Source organism: Clinocottus analis, unplaced genomic scaffold (genome assembly GCF_023055335.1).
Source record: "Clinocottus analis isolate CAN_PGR_092001 unplaced genomic scaffold, fCliAna1.0.p SCAF_17, whole genome shotgun sequence".
Taxonomy (NCBI): Eukaryota; Metazoa; Chordata; class Actinopteri; order Perciformes; family Cottidae; genus Clinocottus; species Clinocottus analis.
In genome coordinates, this window is record NW_027175898.1 from 7,229,244 (window position 1) to 7,244,730 (window position 15,487).

The 15,487-nt window shown below is 43.1% G+C and overlaps 1 protein-coding gene across 2 annotated transcripts; it reads right to left on the minus strand.

Annotated features, from left to right (window-relative positions):
* Positions 1-753: 753 nt before the first annotated feature.
* On the minus strand, positions 754-12,373 carry peli2 (pellino E3 ubiquitin protein ligase family member 2). 2 transcript variants are annotated; one of them, XM_068580893.1, is made up of 6 exons: positions 12,065-12,373; positions 7,552-7,681; positions 5,128-5,229; positions 4,083-4,280; positions 3,713-3,901; positions 754-3,548 (listed from the first exon to the last, which is right to left on the minus strand). In XM_068580893.1, the coding sequence occupies exons 1-6, from the start codon at positions 12,166-12,168 to the stop codon at positions 2,970-2,972; spliced, it is 1,302 nt and encodes a 433-aa protein (XP_068436994.1). In that variant the 5' UTR covers positions 12,169-12,373; the 3' UTR covers positions 754-2,969. The 2 variants fall into 2 exon arrangements, with proteins under 2 accessions (XP_068436994.1, XP_068436993.1); XM_068580892.1 differs by having other exon boundaries at positions 3,686-3,901.
* Between the last annotated feature and the right edge of the window lie 3,114 nt (positions 12,374-15,487).

The window sequence follows — 15,487 nt, forward strand, 5'->3', positions numbered from 1 at the left end:
AAGAATCAGTAAACTATAAATGTATCGCCTACATATCTCCTGTGGTAGTGTAATTATATAGAGGATTGTCAGGCATTTATAGCCTTGCAAATTTAGTCAGTTCATTTTCTTTTGTATTAAATGTATTTGTCATGTATTTCTACTGAGTCTGTTTCACCATAAACATCAAACTTCCATTTCTTTGCTCTGTGTTTTTGGCTATTCAATGCCGCAGGCTCAGTGCTGTTGTGGACATTGTGCCAACTTCTCTATTGTTGAGGAAATAGTGCCCTCTTGTGGCTTCAGAAGGAAACTACACTCAGCACTGAACACCAGCGAAGTTGCTCATGCTCATTCTCTATGGTAAATATTAAGATGAAGCTGATAAGCTGTAACGTGAAATATGAATGAAACAGACTTCAAGAAAAATGTGTTCCTTATCTCACAAAGTACGCTGTTTGATAGAGCTATCAAACTCCTTGGCCTTTTTGGCAACCAAGATAGCACGCAAATGCTTATCCTGAGGAATGATGAAACACGTATGTAACTGTGATTAAACATTACTGCTATGTTGTGCGCACACGGCTGAGACATCTGCGGTTTCTAAAGGCAAAGGCCTCGCAAAAGTAGCTCCATCAACGGCTCATACCTTTTTAAACCCCTGAATCAACATCACAGCCATACATTACCAGACAGTCTGAGCTTACCAAGGCCTAAAATCAGAAGCAACTCACTTTAGGACATTTTTAAAAAGACATTTTATTCTTTGCAAAGGAGGCATTGGGAGCATCAGTGTGTTCTATGGCTTGTGTACAGACAAAAAATCATGGAACAAGGCCTTGGGTGAACCGAGAGCCCCACCCATGTTTACCAAGGAGGAATGTTTGGGTCAGCTACTCTGCAGCTGCTACAACACGGTCTTAAGCAATGGGCACAGTGTTTGGGCTGAAAGTGTTGGAGAGGAATGCTACCGTACAATATGTGGCTTAGTTCTTCAACCTGCTCGGCAGTTACACAAAAATCTGAAGAATCAAGGGATTCAGAAACGCTCTGTGGTCTGAGTGAAGCGTAATGCTAACGTTACTTTATCAAAATGCTCTTTTAAGACGCAACCAACACAGAAAGATCCTCCAGTAGTCAACCACTGCTATTGTGATCAGATTGTTTGGGAACTCAACAAGCCCTTCATCGAGGTGGATTCTGCCCCTCTCTCAATTCTATTCATCATAATGCAACCTGGAGTAAATGTTAACGCTCTAATAGCAACACTAGCCTCAACATCTCACAATTTTAATGCTCAGTATTGTACTATATAAAACAAGGGGCAGAATTAATGCCTCCAACTACCCTCTACATATGGGCACAGTCTGCTAAGCTAACATCACGGAAGAATGCACAATTCGTCCCAGATTCTTTAGTTTCAATTGATCTGCTACTTTGTTTTGGACAACTTGACTCATCCACACACAATAGAACTTACCAAATTTGGCATGGTGTGTGATAATATCATTATTCCCTCGGAGCTGGTTGCAAGCAGCTGAACAGCCTCGACTATAATCCAGAGCTGTCAACATTCCACCATAGCAGCAGTTTGGGTTTAGGATTGTTTACAGAAACACTTTGGATCGGAGAGAGTGGTCGTTACATCTTGCATGTGGAGAAAAAAACAGCTCCTCCTTATATTTGGTATAATCTCTGGATGCTGCTGAGACTGTGCCCAGGTTTAACAGCGTACAAATCATTGGATCAGACCCAGCATGGAATAAAGCTAACAACAGTGCAGATTGAATACAGTACGTGTGTGTGTGGGGCAGGGGCACGGCTAGCAGGCAGGCTAGCAGGCAGGAGCGATTGATGCGTATGGTAGTACAGTTCTCATCTTGTCTTCCACTGCGCCTTTAACAGCACAGCCATTGAGAAGGTAAGTTGAATAATTAAAGTACCACCAGTGAGGAGAGTCGATGTATTTCAGTACATTCATTGTCAAAAACCTGCGAGGTGATTTGATTCCTGTTCTCTCTGGTAGTGTTTGGGAAGGTGGGCGAGATCATAGGAAGGGGATTGTGGTGAAATGATGCAGGTCGACTCAAACAAAGCCTAAGGATGCCCACACAGTCCAACCCACGTACACACTCACACACACTCTCAAACATTCTCACACAGGTTATTTATGCGGAAGAAAAATATATTAACATTTGCATTACAAAACAGTACAAGGGCCTCAGTGTAGTAAAATACCTCTTCTGTCAGATAGAAATGTGTTGGAGCTTCCACATGGCCTTTCATTTCCATATGTCTTATGTATGCAAAACTATCTCTCCCTTTGCCATCTTCTCTCATTTATTAAAAATATTCCCACCATTTAATGGGATTTGAGGCACTGGATTATATCTCTGTACATTAAGTCTTTTTCCCCGCCTTAAAGTTTGTTCGGCAAATGGAAGCCCAAATCCGGAGAACTACATGATCAAGATGCCATTAGGGATTCAGGGCCGACAGGCCAATGAGGAGCACTTAACTAGTGAGCCATGAGACCCAAAGTTTCTCCTGGCTTTTCTCCCAGCCAACAGTCCAGCTGTCTGGCTCTGTAAAAACTTTAAATTATTCTCAATGTATTCCTTCAACCACCTTAATTCTCCAGCCCACGGATGGAAAAGCAGCAGTCGTCGTAGTTTAAAACAGCCTTGTTGAAAGCGGTTTGTTAGCAGGACAGCTGTATTTCATTTTGGAGGAGGAAGGCATCTGTGGTCCAGTGTGCTTCACGTCTCTGTCTCCCACGATGGCCATCCACATAGCCACACGAGGCCCTGAACAGTCTGTAATGGCTCTCCGTTGTGCAGAGTCCACAGTATATGACCAGAACTTGAGAAGACTTACTCCTTTCCACAGCTGGCTTACATGAACAAAAGAAAGCACAAAATAATCGGAACAGTTTCACAGCATGTTGGCATTCCTGTTTAATCTTCTCTGCCAGAGCAGGACCCTTCAGCTCAGTCCACCGGGCCCTGGAAGATTAGCTTGGAACAGCCCTGAGTGAGGCTGAGCTGGGTGGCACAGAAGGGGCAAGCAGAGTGGAAGGCGTGGGTGCCGTGGGGCAGAGGGATCTCGGCCCAGTACTTGACCGACTTCTCCGAGCACACGTGCCCACACGGCACGAAGGCATGGGTGGGTGCACCTGTGTCCACGTAGAAGGCCGGCTCGCAGCCCAGCCACAGTGGCACGTAGGGCCCGACCACCCGGCACATGGGACACTCTCGCTGAGCGATGGCCTCCTGCTCTGAGCGGTGGCCCCAGTTGTGGTGGCCGTGCACGTGGCCACAGGCCAAGTAGACCCACGGCTGCTTGTCCTCGAGAGACGAGAGGGCGCGGCTGCGCTGCATGCTGGGGAAGGCGAGCGTGTTGAGACCCACGGGGCACTGCGGGCGCGCTGCGTTGATCTCCTGCCTGAGAGCCTCCAGATGCTTTTGGGTGGGGGTGTGAAAGAGGCCTTCTGCAGTACGCCACAGCAAAGTGGCTCCACAGAGATCCACCAGGGAGCCGTCCTGCAGAATATTATTCTCATGCTCCACCTGCAGAGGGCATGCAGCAGACACACGCTTAGTTTCAGAGAGGACGCTTTGGTCATGTGTGTTACCATCATAGACATAAACATAAATATTGCCGCTGCTTCACGTTAGTCCCAGTGGCCCTTCTGCTGTATACGTACGTGTACTGCATGTATGGAGCTACTGACCAGTTTGCCTGGGGTCTGTGCTGAGCGGGTCTCTCTCAGCGTGTAAACATCCCCACAAACAGAGATCTCTCTCCATACGCCAGGCTTTGACTCCTCTGTGAACCCACCCCTGGGGTGCATTACCAGCACACCATTGGTTGTTAGTCCGTCCATGTGACCATCAGGGTTCTTCCATTTTGCGGCTTTTTCCTGTCGGTAAGACGGAGCACAGATGTCAGTGAAACAGTAAAAGAAATTGCATTTGTTCATCTGATCAAAACTCAGCTGGAACTACATGGAAAGAAACAAGCCGGACATCCAACCCTCCACGAAGACAGCAGTGTGAATAGAGGTACCGTATATACACCATGGTACACTAAATGGTAATTACCCCAAGGAAGATGTTTTTGGAAGAATCAAAACCAGCTGCGTAGATGCGAGCAGTGTAAGGCGGGTTGCGCTCGCAGACAACTCGGCAGGCAAAACGGGAGATGGTGCTTTGTGTAATGGGAGTCTCCTCTCCCTCCTGGCCTCCTGCTATTGTGTCAGTCACCACAAAGTCTATGGGACTCTCAGTGGACCGCCCAATCTACAAAGCGACAAAGCAACATAAAAATTCATGAATTTCATGCTTTTATTATTAACCTCCCCATAAAAAAATATACCAGTCGTATCTTTAAGCAGACCACGGAGATCATATTATATAGAATATTGAAAAATTTCCAAAACACTTCTTAAGCTTAAATTTAAAGAACTTCCTCTTTTTTTGTATCTAAAAATTGTCCTTCCTTCCTTAGTTTCCACATCTCTGCTGCTTCAGCGTTGTTTAAAGACACATGGACGCAAAACACAACTGATTGTGAAGCACATGCCTACAATGCTGACTTCCCTCTGGTCATCATCTCCTTGCTGTTCGTTCAGATTAATGCTACAGACAGTGGACAGCACACATGCACAATCTGGGGCAGTGTTAGGCTCAGGAAGGGAAAAAATAACACAATGTGCAAATATTTTTAAGGCATCCCTGCAAATATTCTTAATCAAATGTCAATTACACCATTACTCAATCGACTGAACAAAACAGCAGCATTTTGATATTTATTGTATTCTCCAAAGAGGCCAAACAATTGATTACACCTTCTTTAATGTAAGGGTTTGATGCGTTTCTTCATCATACATAGTATTAAATTATATATATTTAATATATATATATATATATATATATATATATATATATATATATATATATATATATATATATATATATGTATATATATATAATCGGTTTGGACTGTAAATAAAACAAGTAAAACAAACAAGTCACATAAAACAAGAAATCTGAATACATCTCCATGGACTTTAGGAAAGGAAGGGATTCAACGGGTTATTGAAAATATAATCCCAACAGGTAACAGTGTCCTTTTGTGGGTTCTTACCTGAAACATGTCTGTGTCGTTATCATGGCTGTACTCCACCACGACCGTATGGTTCCTGGACAGTGTGTAGGAGATGCTATGTTGGCCTTTACAGTTCACAGCCTGAAATACAACAACCAACTATTACAAACATGCTACCCACATTCACAAATAGATACACAACAAATATATATCCTAGCAATGTGAGTTTAAGCACTTCGCACACCAACAACAAGGGAGTGTTTAACGGTTTTGTGTCATGGCGAAGCCAGTAGAAAACCCTTTGATGTCTCGGTTTGTGGCTTTAACACCAGATCGGAGCATGCCAAAGTTTCACAAACTGGAGCTGCTTCACTGCCATATGCCTTATGCAATCATTGCATCGCTGCTGAGGTTAAATTATAGATCAGTGCAAAACAAACTCCCCTATTAAAATGCACTCAATTGATCAGTCACATCCTAAGATTCAGAAGACCAGAGTGCTTGTTGGGAGATGATATATATATATATTTGTCTTCATTTCCACCCTGTTATTTACAATAACAAAACATTGTCAGGCGTTTTATTACATTGGATTATTACTGAGCTTTTAAATAACAGTAAAGCCAGAACATTTCTTCATTGCATTACCTAGAAGCAAAGATCTGTGGCAGGAATTTCTGTTGGAGGAACAGGGAAGAGCACGATAAGTCACACTCCCATGACAGTGACCATAAACTGCCCACTGGCCTCACTTAGCACAAGCTTGCCTACCAGCTGAACTGCTTCAGTGAGGCCGGGTGGGTTGGAGCCACTCCGGCACCACTCCCATCAACACTTTACCACATGTGCCACTATCATCACGCTCTAATCTGCAAATTCCATTTCCCAAAACAACCCCCCAGAGAAAGTGGGTCATCAGCGCTTCCACACCGTAACGTCAGAGACAGACGGGCACAAATGTCATCATCGCATGCAGTCTTGTCTCGACTGCGCCGCTACAAACAAATGGCGCTCCGCCTGTTCAGCGGCTAAAAGGAGTTCTTGCAAACTCCAAACAAAAACACATATTTGTATAAGCACAACACCTCTCCCCCAAAATGTCACACTTGCACCCTTTCTCAGTCGAAGGATCGAAAATAAAAAAACACAGCCACTGCCTCCAGTCCCCAAAGGAAGGCCCGAGTAAACAATCACACTTTCACAAATGCAGTAATTGAGATCAAATGGGGAGGTGAGAAAGCAGCGGCATTTGAATAGCAGGCTGGCAGCGGCATCATGGGAGCTCCTCATTATCGGTCATGAACACCAGAGTGTGCACAGACACGTGAGCTTTCCCTCTCCGCTTCTGAGCCACAGAGCACTCTCAGTGCATTCGTCTGAGACTGCTACACTGTGAGGGAGCTGCAGTGAGTTGGGCTGCTGTAGAATAGAAAATAATTTCTTAAAAAACAGGAGCTGGCTTGGTTCACTTTACTCCATAATCAAAAAGAAAACTCTTAAAAGGAAGCTCACCACCCTGCTCGTTTCTTAAGGAATGGCTATATTTGGCATTGTGTACAGCTGAGGGTCAGGCAACTGCAGCAACTTCCTCTTCAGTTCACCCTCCTTGTCCAAGGCCTAGTAACAGGGTGGCCGAGAGGAGCAGGAGTGAAAGGTGAAGGAGGTCACAGCAGACTAATTTTGTAAAGGGCACTCTTAGCTAAATTGAGCTGTGCGGTAAAAATGCTCAGTCAGGTCCAATGCAACATTGCTTTCTAACTGGAAAACAACTTGTCGGATGGAGCAGCAGAAGCACGTTGCCATACCTCGCAGGCCACTGCGGCACAACAACATCCAGCTCAAACTCAGTTGGAATGATGCACAATCTCTGCAAAGAAAAAGCTTGTCACAGAAAAACCTCAGAGCAGACACGAGGAGTCAAGTTCCACAAGGTGAGAGTAACCTGAACCTGAGAGCCTTTTGCCAGCGATCTAAACTCTCAACAAATGTCTGAAAAAAAAATGGCCTCCAAGAGGTGCAGAGGTAAGCAGTTCCTCTCCCTTGTTTAGCAGTTTTGCTTGGGAACCAAAAGCAGGAATGCAGGAAGGCAGACGTGTTATACTGGACGAGGCAGTTTCTGGCAGGCACTCCAGTGCAAAGAAAAGCTATGAGGCCCAAGTAGGAAGTACAGTTATTGTCCTGGAAATGTCAACATATAGGGCAGCCAACAATAATGTAACGGAGCTCCCTGCAAGTTCCATAAGCTACTGAAAAATCTGCCGCTCTAAAAAAAGGCTGTTGTCTTTTTCAATCTGCTCAATTACAATATGAATTCAAAGCTGCACCAGCACATAGACAAAATGACTCATCAATGAAGTTATTCACTATCGTGCTTGCATACATTGTGTTCAAAACATACAATAAAACAAACAAGCAGACAGCTGCTCAATCTGATGAATCACTTATTCATCCTCTGATCTGTACCTTGCTGGCCTGGGGAGTGTTGAGGATGTGCACAGTGCTTGGCTTAACACCATTAGCTTTGGTCCTCCTGTACAGCGCAAATCTGCTTTTCCGTCTCCCTCGATCTCCATTGGGCAGAGAGCCATTGTACCTGTCGAGGGAGGGGTGGAGGGAAGGACAGCAAAATAGCATTAAGAAAATGTTAGGAAAATTCACCCTGTCATTAGTAACTGCAAAAAGATGTGTCCAATGAGATTTAAAGGCTAAATGTATTGTGATCATATAATATGTGAACAGGGAGAGTTAGAAACATTTCTGTGTTTTGTAAAGAGGGTTTGTCATGCATTACCTCATTGACAATCCATGGCCCCCTATTAGCAATCTGAGCGTTACCTTGGATAATGTCTCTCATTACATAATGCACTCTGGTACTTGTGATCTCACTGAGTCAACTCTGTTAACTGCAGCTGTTCTTTTGCTTCGTGTCACAGGCAGGAGACGCTTTTTAAGATGCACGTCAGGTTTGCTATCACTTTGGGAACGCAGTCTGGCTGGAACGCTGGCTCACGCGACTGAAACACGTTTTCATAGTTGGATTGTTTTTTTTTTACACTAATGCATTAAGTTCTAAGATCTCAATGTCAAAGCTTTGGCAACACCAGAAGAGAATCCTCTGTTTTCTTTTCACGTCTCAAAAATCAGACTTTGCCACTCGGTCTGCTGTCAGGCACCTTTCTGAATGAAGAAGCCCCTTCCGTTGGGCCTGGTCCTCTCCCCATCCACCAGCTGGTTCCTACAGCTGGGACACCCCATGCTTTACTCCCATCCAACACACAGACCTTCTGCCATACACTCACATGGAACCGCAGTGTGCTGAACAGACACTTTGCACAACGTAAATATCGCTTTTTAAAAACCTCCTGGTTGCATAACAATGTATATTATGAGGGCATGAACTCTTCGACCACTAAATAATCTGCCATCTTTGTTGCAACACAAAAGCAACAGTTGCAACAAGAGTTCTTTTCTGCTCCTCCCTACATCCCTGCAAAGCTCGTCCACCTGTCCCATGTCTCCTCACGGCTGGTCGGGCATGGAAACACATGGTCCCAGTCAGCACAGTGCACAAAGCTGGCCTGTAGGACAAGCCACCCAGAGAGCTAGAGAGGCACCGAATGATACTGTGGACAGAATTACAACAATACACTGACTGCAGGAGGGACATGACAAAATATTAGTGGATAAATAGTTGTATTAGTGTTTGGACTGTTCACTATTCGCTAGACTGTTCAACTTTTAATTCTAATGTTGATTATTGATAGTGGAGAAGATATAATATATTTATATATATATATATATATATATATATATACCCTATTATAACATATAAAGCTAATTAGAGAGAAGAAACAACATAAAATGGTCCAATATGGTCTTAATCCTAAAAAAAAAGATTCATGTAGAAAGGGAATACTGTTGATCTATTATTAATAAACACACTTTCTAAGCTAAATTAACACAATCCGGTCTTTGTACTCCAATTTTATTCGACCTGTCCTAGAAACTCACCCACCTAAATAAAGATCAACTCGCCATATATGCCTTAGTTGGATACTGCCTTGACGCCTCACACATACACAGGCCACAATCTGATAATATGCAGTTTAGCATTTCTCCATGATGAATTCCAACCACAGAATATAATCCTGGCTCTTTAAAAAAAAAAAAAAAGAAGTCCCACAAGCCTTCTATTATTCACCATTACATTGAGGAGCAATGTTCTTTCATTTAGGAACTGTCACATCAGCTAGGAGAGGCTTTTTAAAGCTGCCCTCCAACCATCCATTTTGACCTGTGCATGACAGGCAGAAGCTTTACCTTCCAATATTTAGGAGCAGGGATTAGAAGACTTTGGCGCATCACCTATCCTCCCGGGGGTCACCAAGGAGCCAACAACACTTCCAACCTCTTATGCTAAATGAAAGGCTTGTGTTCACAGAAGGAGGAGGACACGTAGGCAAGATGCTGCTGCAAAGAGAACTACCAGCCATTAGTGCTTGAGATAGGCCAAACTGTGCAAATACATCAACAGTGCATCATCACTACATGGGAGGCAGCCAGATGGCACAGTGAGTGAGAAGAGCATTAGTCAACTGACTCAGATTTAAGCCGCCATGGCCCCAAGTATCCATTTGACTTATATGACCTTGCACAAGACACTGACACCACATCAGCTCCACCTACTCCCTGACCTTGTTGTGGAGTTGAGGATGGCAAAAAGTATCACATCCGAACAAACTGCCTTTTTTTTAATACCAAAGATGTCCCCAAGTTGATTTGTATACTTCCTTTACCGAGTGGTCCTTTAGGGTGAAATGTACAAAGTTCAATCAATAGGCCCAGTCTTCGATTCACAATGGACAGAGGAAGCTGAGAAGAGACGACGGCTGAGTCCTGATCAATCCATCCTTTCATTTCCAGGATACCCACACAGCCACCCCCCCCTCACTGACCAGCACCAAGCCAATCCGTCCAGGCAGAGATGGGGGGCAGCCATGCAAATAATAAGAGCCACCACGGTCATGGCAACAAATCACTGAGGGAAGTGCTGCTCAAACAAGCTTTGTTCCATGCTGTCAGCTATCTTGTCTACCATCAGTTTTATCAGTGGGATGTGATGTCATGGCAGTGATTATACACCCGTCACATCTGATTCAAATATGTGTCTTTATGTCAGGGGAGAGAACAAAAGTATCAGCTACAAACATGCCATGCGTTCAGCCTGGGGTAATAAGCAGTCAGCGCTTTTTGTCCCCCTCTAATAAGCAGTATGGCTGTGAGAGTATGGGTGGAGGGCAAGGGACCAAACCACACTCTACCATGCTCTGCATAAATAACCTTTATATGGATCTCATGTTAAGTGCTTTAAACAAACGCTGTATACATGTAATCTCTCCAGCATGTTGAGCACAGACACCTAAAAAAAAGCTCATTTTAAATCAGTTGCACAAATTTCAATCACTGATGACACAGCAGGTGTTTTCCGTTATCTGTGGCAGCCGTTGGCCCTGACAGATTATCAATATCAACATGATTGTTCAGAATGATAATTGGTCACAGTCTCCAGAACAAATCCTGGAAAAAAAAACCGCAGCGTGCTTTTGAACAAGCTCCGACACAAAAAAGACACACCAGCTTTTACTCAGTGGCAGGATGGGACACGTACATATGTCGCTATAACTACCGTGTTTGTTTTTTACAACAACAGATTATGGATGGGTATTGTTGAAATGTTGCAATAATAACACCATTATGATATGATATGTTGTAATGCAATAATGGTAGTTTCAGTGTCAATGAAACTTGAAATGAAAAAACGTGTTCCTTCTACAAAACTTCTTTTTCAAAATTTAGAAACTGATGAATTGTATGCATTTTTTTCCCACAATTGGTTGTACCTGTAAAAGACATTATCAGACATCAGTACACCAATCAGGTTATTATTTATATATATCTTTATGTATTAAAAAAAAGGTGCCCAATAACTGGCATGTAAAATACTGTCCAAACACAATGCATCGTTTTGATCAAGATCTAGGTAATCTGATCAAATTTTTATCCAAACAGTTACTCCACGTTTCTTCTTTTATTATGTCACGATTTACATGGATATTGTGATTTTAAATTGTATATTGTGATAAAGATCGGTATTCATCTGCCCACTCCTAGCTGACGTTGGGCTTTAGTGCTGAAAGGTCCCCTACCTGACCATGTGGACAGGAGACGTGAGTAAATGTAAAGACATCCACTGAGTGCTGGGCTCAGCAAGTGAGTGATTTTAAACTATTGAACGCAACAATTATCTATAGGCCCGTTTCAGCATCATGAACGTCGTACAAACCCCGGCCTTGTAGTGTAAAGTTGTGCAGTCTGAGCAACAGAGTGGTTTAGAAAATAGGAAGAAGCCTGGGGGCTGGGGGAGGGGACCATCACCACTTCCGAATTCCTAAAACCCCACGAATCCAACTTTTAAGACAGGCTCGAGCGCCCTGCTCAGATCTGCTGACTGAGTCCGGGTTGCTGAAGTTGCCCTGAAACAATCTTGGAGGACTTCAGTTGCTACAAATGTACCGTGGTTGTTTTTTCCCTCTTCTTCTTCTTCTTCCCAAATTGTCATCGATTAAAACACCCCCACTCACTCGGGGTGACTTACGTTTCTGATTGCGCACGTGTCTGATTAGTGGAGTAACGTGAGCGCGTGAATCTAAACTGGGCTTGAGGTTTTTTCCTGCATAGATCTGGAAAGATATCCGTGTTGGAAGTCGACGTCTGTCTGAAATAAAACACGGTAATAAAGTTCACACCTTATTTTACCAACTTGCACTCTACGTCACCAATGCGAGTGCCCTCTTGTGAAACTTCCTCAAGATATGTACCCGCCTTCACGTTATCGTACTGGAGTCTATAATGTTATGCTATCCCAATATACATATATAGATATACATATATATATGTATAGCCAGGCTAAACTTACCCCAGCACCACCAGCTCCCCGTACTTCACTGGGTCTTTGGACGGGGCGCAGTGCTCCTCTTGGCTTGACGAAAACATGAGGCTTCTGGCTTCGCTGACTAACATTAGCTATACAGTAATAACAGCGGCTCACAAATCACCGGGAATTATCTTCAAAAAACACGACGAGCTCTCATTTCAGAATATATATCCAGTTGCATATGTCTATGTGTCCACGCCAATCCAATTTGCTATAAATAAACTGGTCTCAAACTACTTTAGCGTGACATGGCAAAATGTAACTTACTTGGCGGTTGAATCCGCTCTGAAGCAGATACAAAAACATCGAGCAGCAGGGCCGGAATGTACCATTCCGCTGTTCTTTACTTTGTGTGGGGGGGGCTTCAACCCGGATATTCGTTTAAAATTGTGTATTTGACCGAAGTGTGCTCTGTGAGGTTATACAAGTACTTCATTATAATAGACGAAAGCACTTTTTGTGTACTTTATTGTTGGGTAAAAACACGTTCGAGTACTTGAAGCAAAAATCTCCACTTTTGCCACCTCACCATGGTCCATGGATCGCACCCTGTGTTATGTAAACAAAGAGTACAATCTGGGAATTCTTAAAGAGATCATACTTTCTCTGATGTGTGTGTTAAAACTTTCCAGTTTTCCGTATCTAACGAGAAGAGTTTACGTACGTTTTTTTGTAACAATATCCTTTGAATATTAGCATTATGTGAAACATTTTTCCGTACAAACGTATCGAAGATCACATCCTTTATTAGATATGACCGCTTTTGTATAAAGTTGCACAATCCTGTGAGCCTACAGACGCTGAGGCAGTAATAGTGGGAAACACATGGTGAAAATAATCGTCCGGGTACATTTCCTGATTGTGATATTATGTAGAGAGCGAACGGAGGGTGAAATCAGGTTTGCTTATTTTATTGTTGACCCCTTGGGCCCTTTCAAGAACTTTATTTGATTATGACTTTATTGCAGTTGGCTTATGCATGTGAGTGTTTATGCAACCTAATGACGTGACTTTTTATCTGCATGCCTGGAAGTTTTATTTTTACATTACTATTGCTCATTTTTATAATTGTGTTCAGTCGTCTAGATTCCTATTCTTATTCCTTTTGTTGGTTGCTGGCCTACAGGTATATGCTCATTTCTTCCTGTACTATCTTATTATTCACCTGGTTCCATGTGAGAAGATGCAAATCAGTTTAATAATAACAATGTGGCCTAGTAATCTGCTTAATTGCTTCTTCTGAGAATGAATCACAGAATTCATGTAACCGAATGTCCACATCTTATGAGAGGATGTCCAGAACCTCTCAACCTTCCAGTATCTCACAACGGCAGTTGTTCTCACGGCTTTCTGATGAATGTGCCACTTCTCCACTTTTTTCTGGCATTCTCATCAACATTTTATGACCTTGGTTTTGTTTTCACAAGAAGCTTCATGGCTGGAGGTGCCCTTATTGCTTCAAGCCCCTCCAGAGGTCCTATTGCTTGTGCAATTATGGTCTCCTGTTTGAACTGGTGTTCAGTTTCAAAGAGCAATATCACTTGACACAAAAACAAAAGGTAGTAGGGGGTCAATGGGGCCCATAAAGGAAGGCCGTTGTAGTCTCCACACACTTATGTATGAACTTAAATTCTGCAGTACAAAAAGATACATTATGTTATTCCAATTGTAAGTAAGACAGCTCTGATTAAACTGTTGCATTTGATGGTTTTGTTCATTACTGCACATACTTGTCCATTAATAGTACAGAGGAGTGATCTTCAGCTTCTACAGCAGTTGTGCACGAGGATCAAGCTGCATTAGGCTTTTAACTACAGGCCTGGAGGCTGGACTTAAAACTGTGGGTATAATGAATGTTTACTGCTCTTTTGTATCACTGTCTTTCCGCTTGCTTTCATCCATTGGGCATTGTCTGTGTAAACGAGCACTACAGTCTTTTCTATGTCTGTCTGACTCACCCTCCCGCATGCACATGCACACATAGTAGAGTTGGGGAAAGGGGAGGGAGGGGGAGGGAGGGGGGAGGGAATCAAAGGCTCTCTAGCACATACCACACTGATGGAGAGCAGATGCAGGGAGTGGGCTCCTTTGCTGGTTGTTCTTGGTGCAACTATATGTTTAGGGGAAGGAGTTAAATGTTACCAGGCAAGAAGAATGAAGAGAAGAGGTTGACTGCAACAAGCCTAAATGCGCAATTGAGATCAACAGTATTAGCAATGATGACATAGCAAAGACAAAGCCCCTATTAACTCCCTCAGTGCTCTTCGACAGGCTTTACACGTCAGGCTTTCTATGGAAGTCATGAGGCAATCAGAAAGTGTAACCTCAGGCAGATTTCTGCTCTCCCCCAGATGAGTTTAATTCTTTTGTCATCCACACACAGAACAATAGGCTTTCCCAAGAATTGAGTGACAAAATACTGGTCTATGCGATAGAAGTGACAGAACTGTATAACATCATACATTTGTAATTTTAGATATCATACAATGAAATATATTGTAAACAGCTTGTTTATTTTATTCAGTGGGATCAAAACATTTAAGCTCTTGCCTGCATACTAAAAAGTAGCAGGCACTCCCTGTGTAATCCAGTTAATGACGAGTATGTTAAAGATACAGAGAAGCCTATTTTGTCGCGAGGTTTCCATTAGGGGCAAAAGCCAGATCTCCAATCAGCTGACTGCAGCATGACGTGTGGGAGAATGAGAGGAATGTGCTGATCCCATGTTGCTCACGCCTCTGACCCGACCCCCCAGACAGCACAATAGTCCTGTTGTTTCAAAGGCCTTTTAACATGCAAAAGATGAGCAAGAACTTTCTGTAAAGATACCCAAACTGGTAATGTTGAAGATGAATCCAAAACACTAAAATGGGTAAATCCCACTCATGGCACATCTGGGATTACGATACATTTTCACACTCAGCTACTCACAGCATCAACAAGTGAGTCCCCAACATTACAGTCAAGTCACACAAGGTTCTTGCTAAGCTTTTGATTATTTCAGCTACCACTTGAAACTTCCTTTCACATCGTCTTACTGTTGGGAAGTATTTTGTAAAAACCACCTCCTCTTCTGAGAGATTATACAGCTTGCAACCATCACAGGAAACTGGTCACACCCCAAACGTTCAATGATTTATGCTGCACAGTGCGTCACCTTCTCTCCGGTTATTCAAACCACTTACCAGTACATTACAAACCTGTTTATCATGGACAGGGAAATCAGATTAATGTTTTGCAAAACAAGATTCACATCTGACGCTTTGTAATTTTCCTTTGCACGTTCAGGTTTTTCGAGGTAATGAATTAAATCTATTTGAAATGTCAACTAAGGTTGCATGCTGCCCCACTGTGGTATGGAGAGAGAAGTGCAAAGGAGGAGAAAGATGAAACACAGGATGCTGG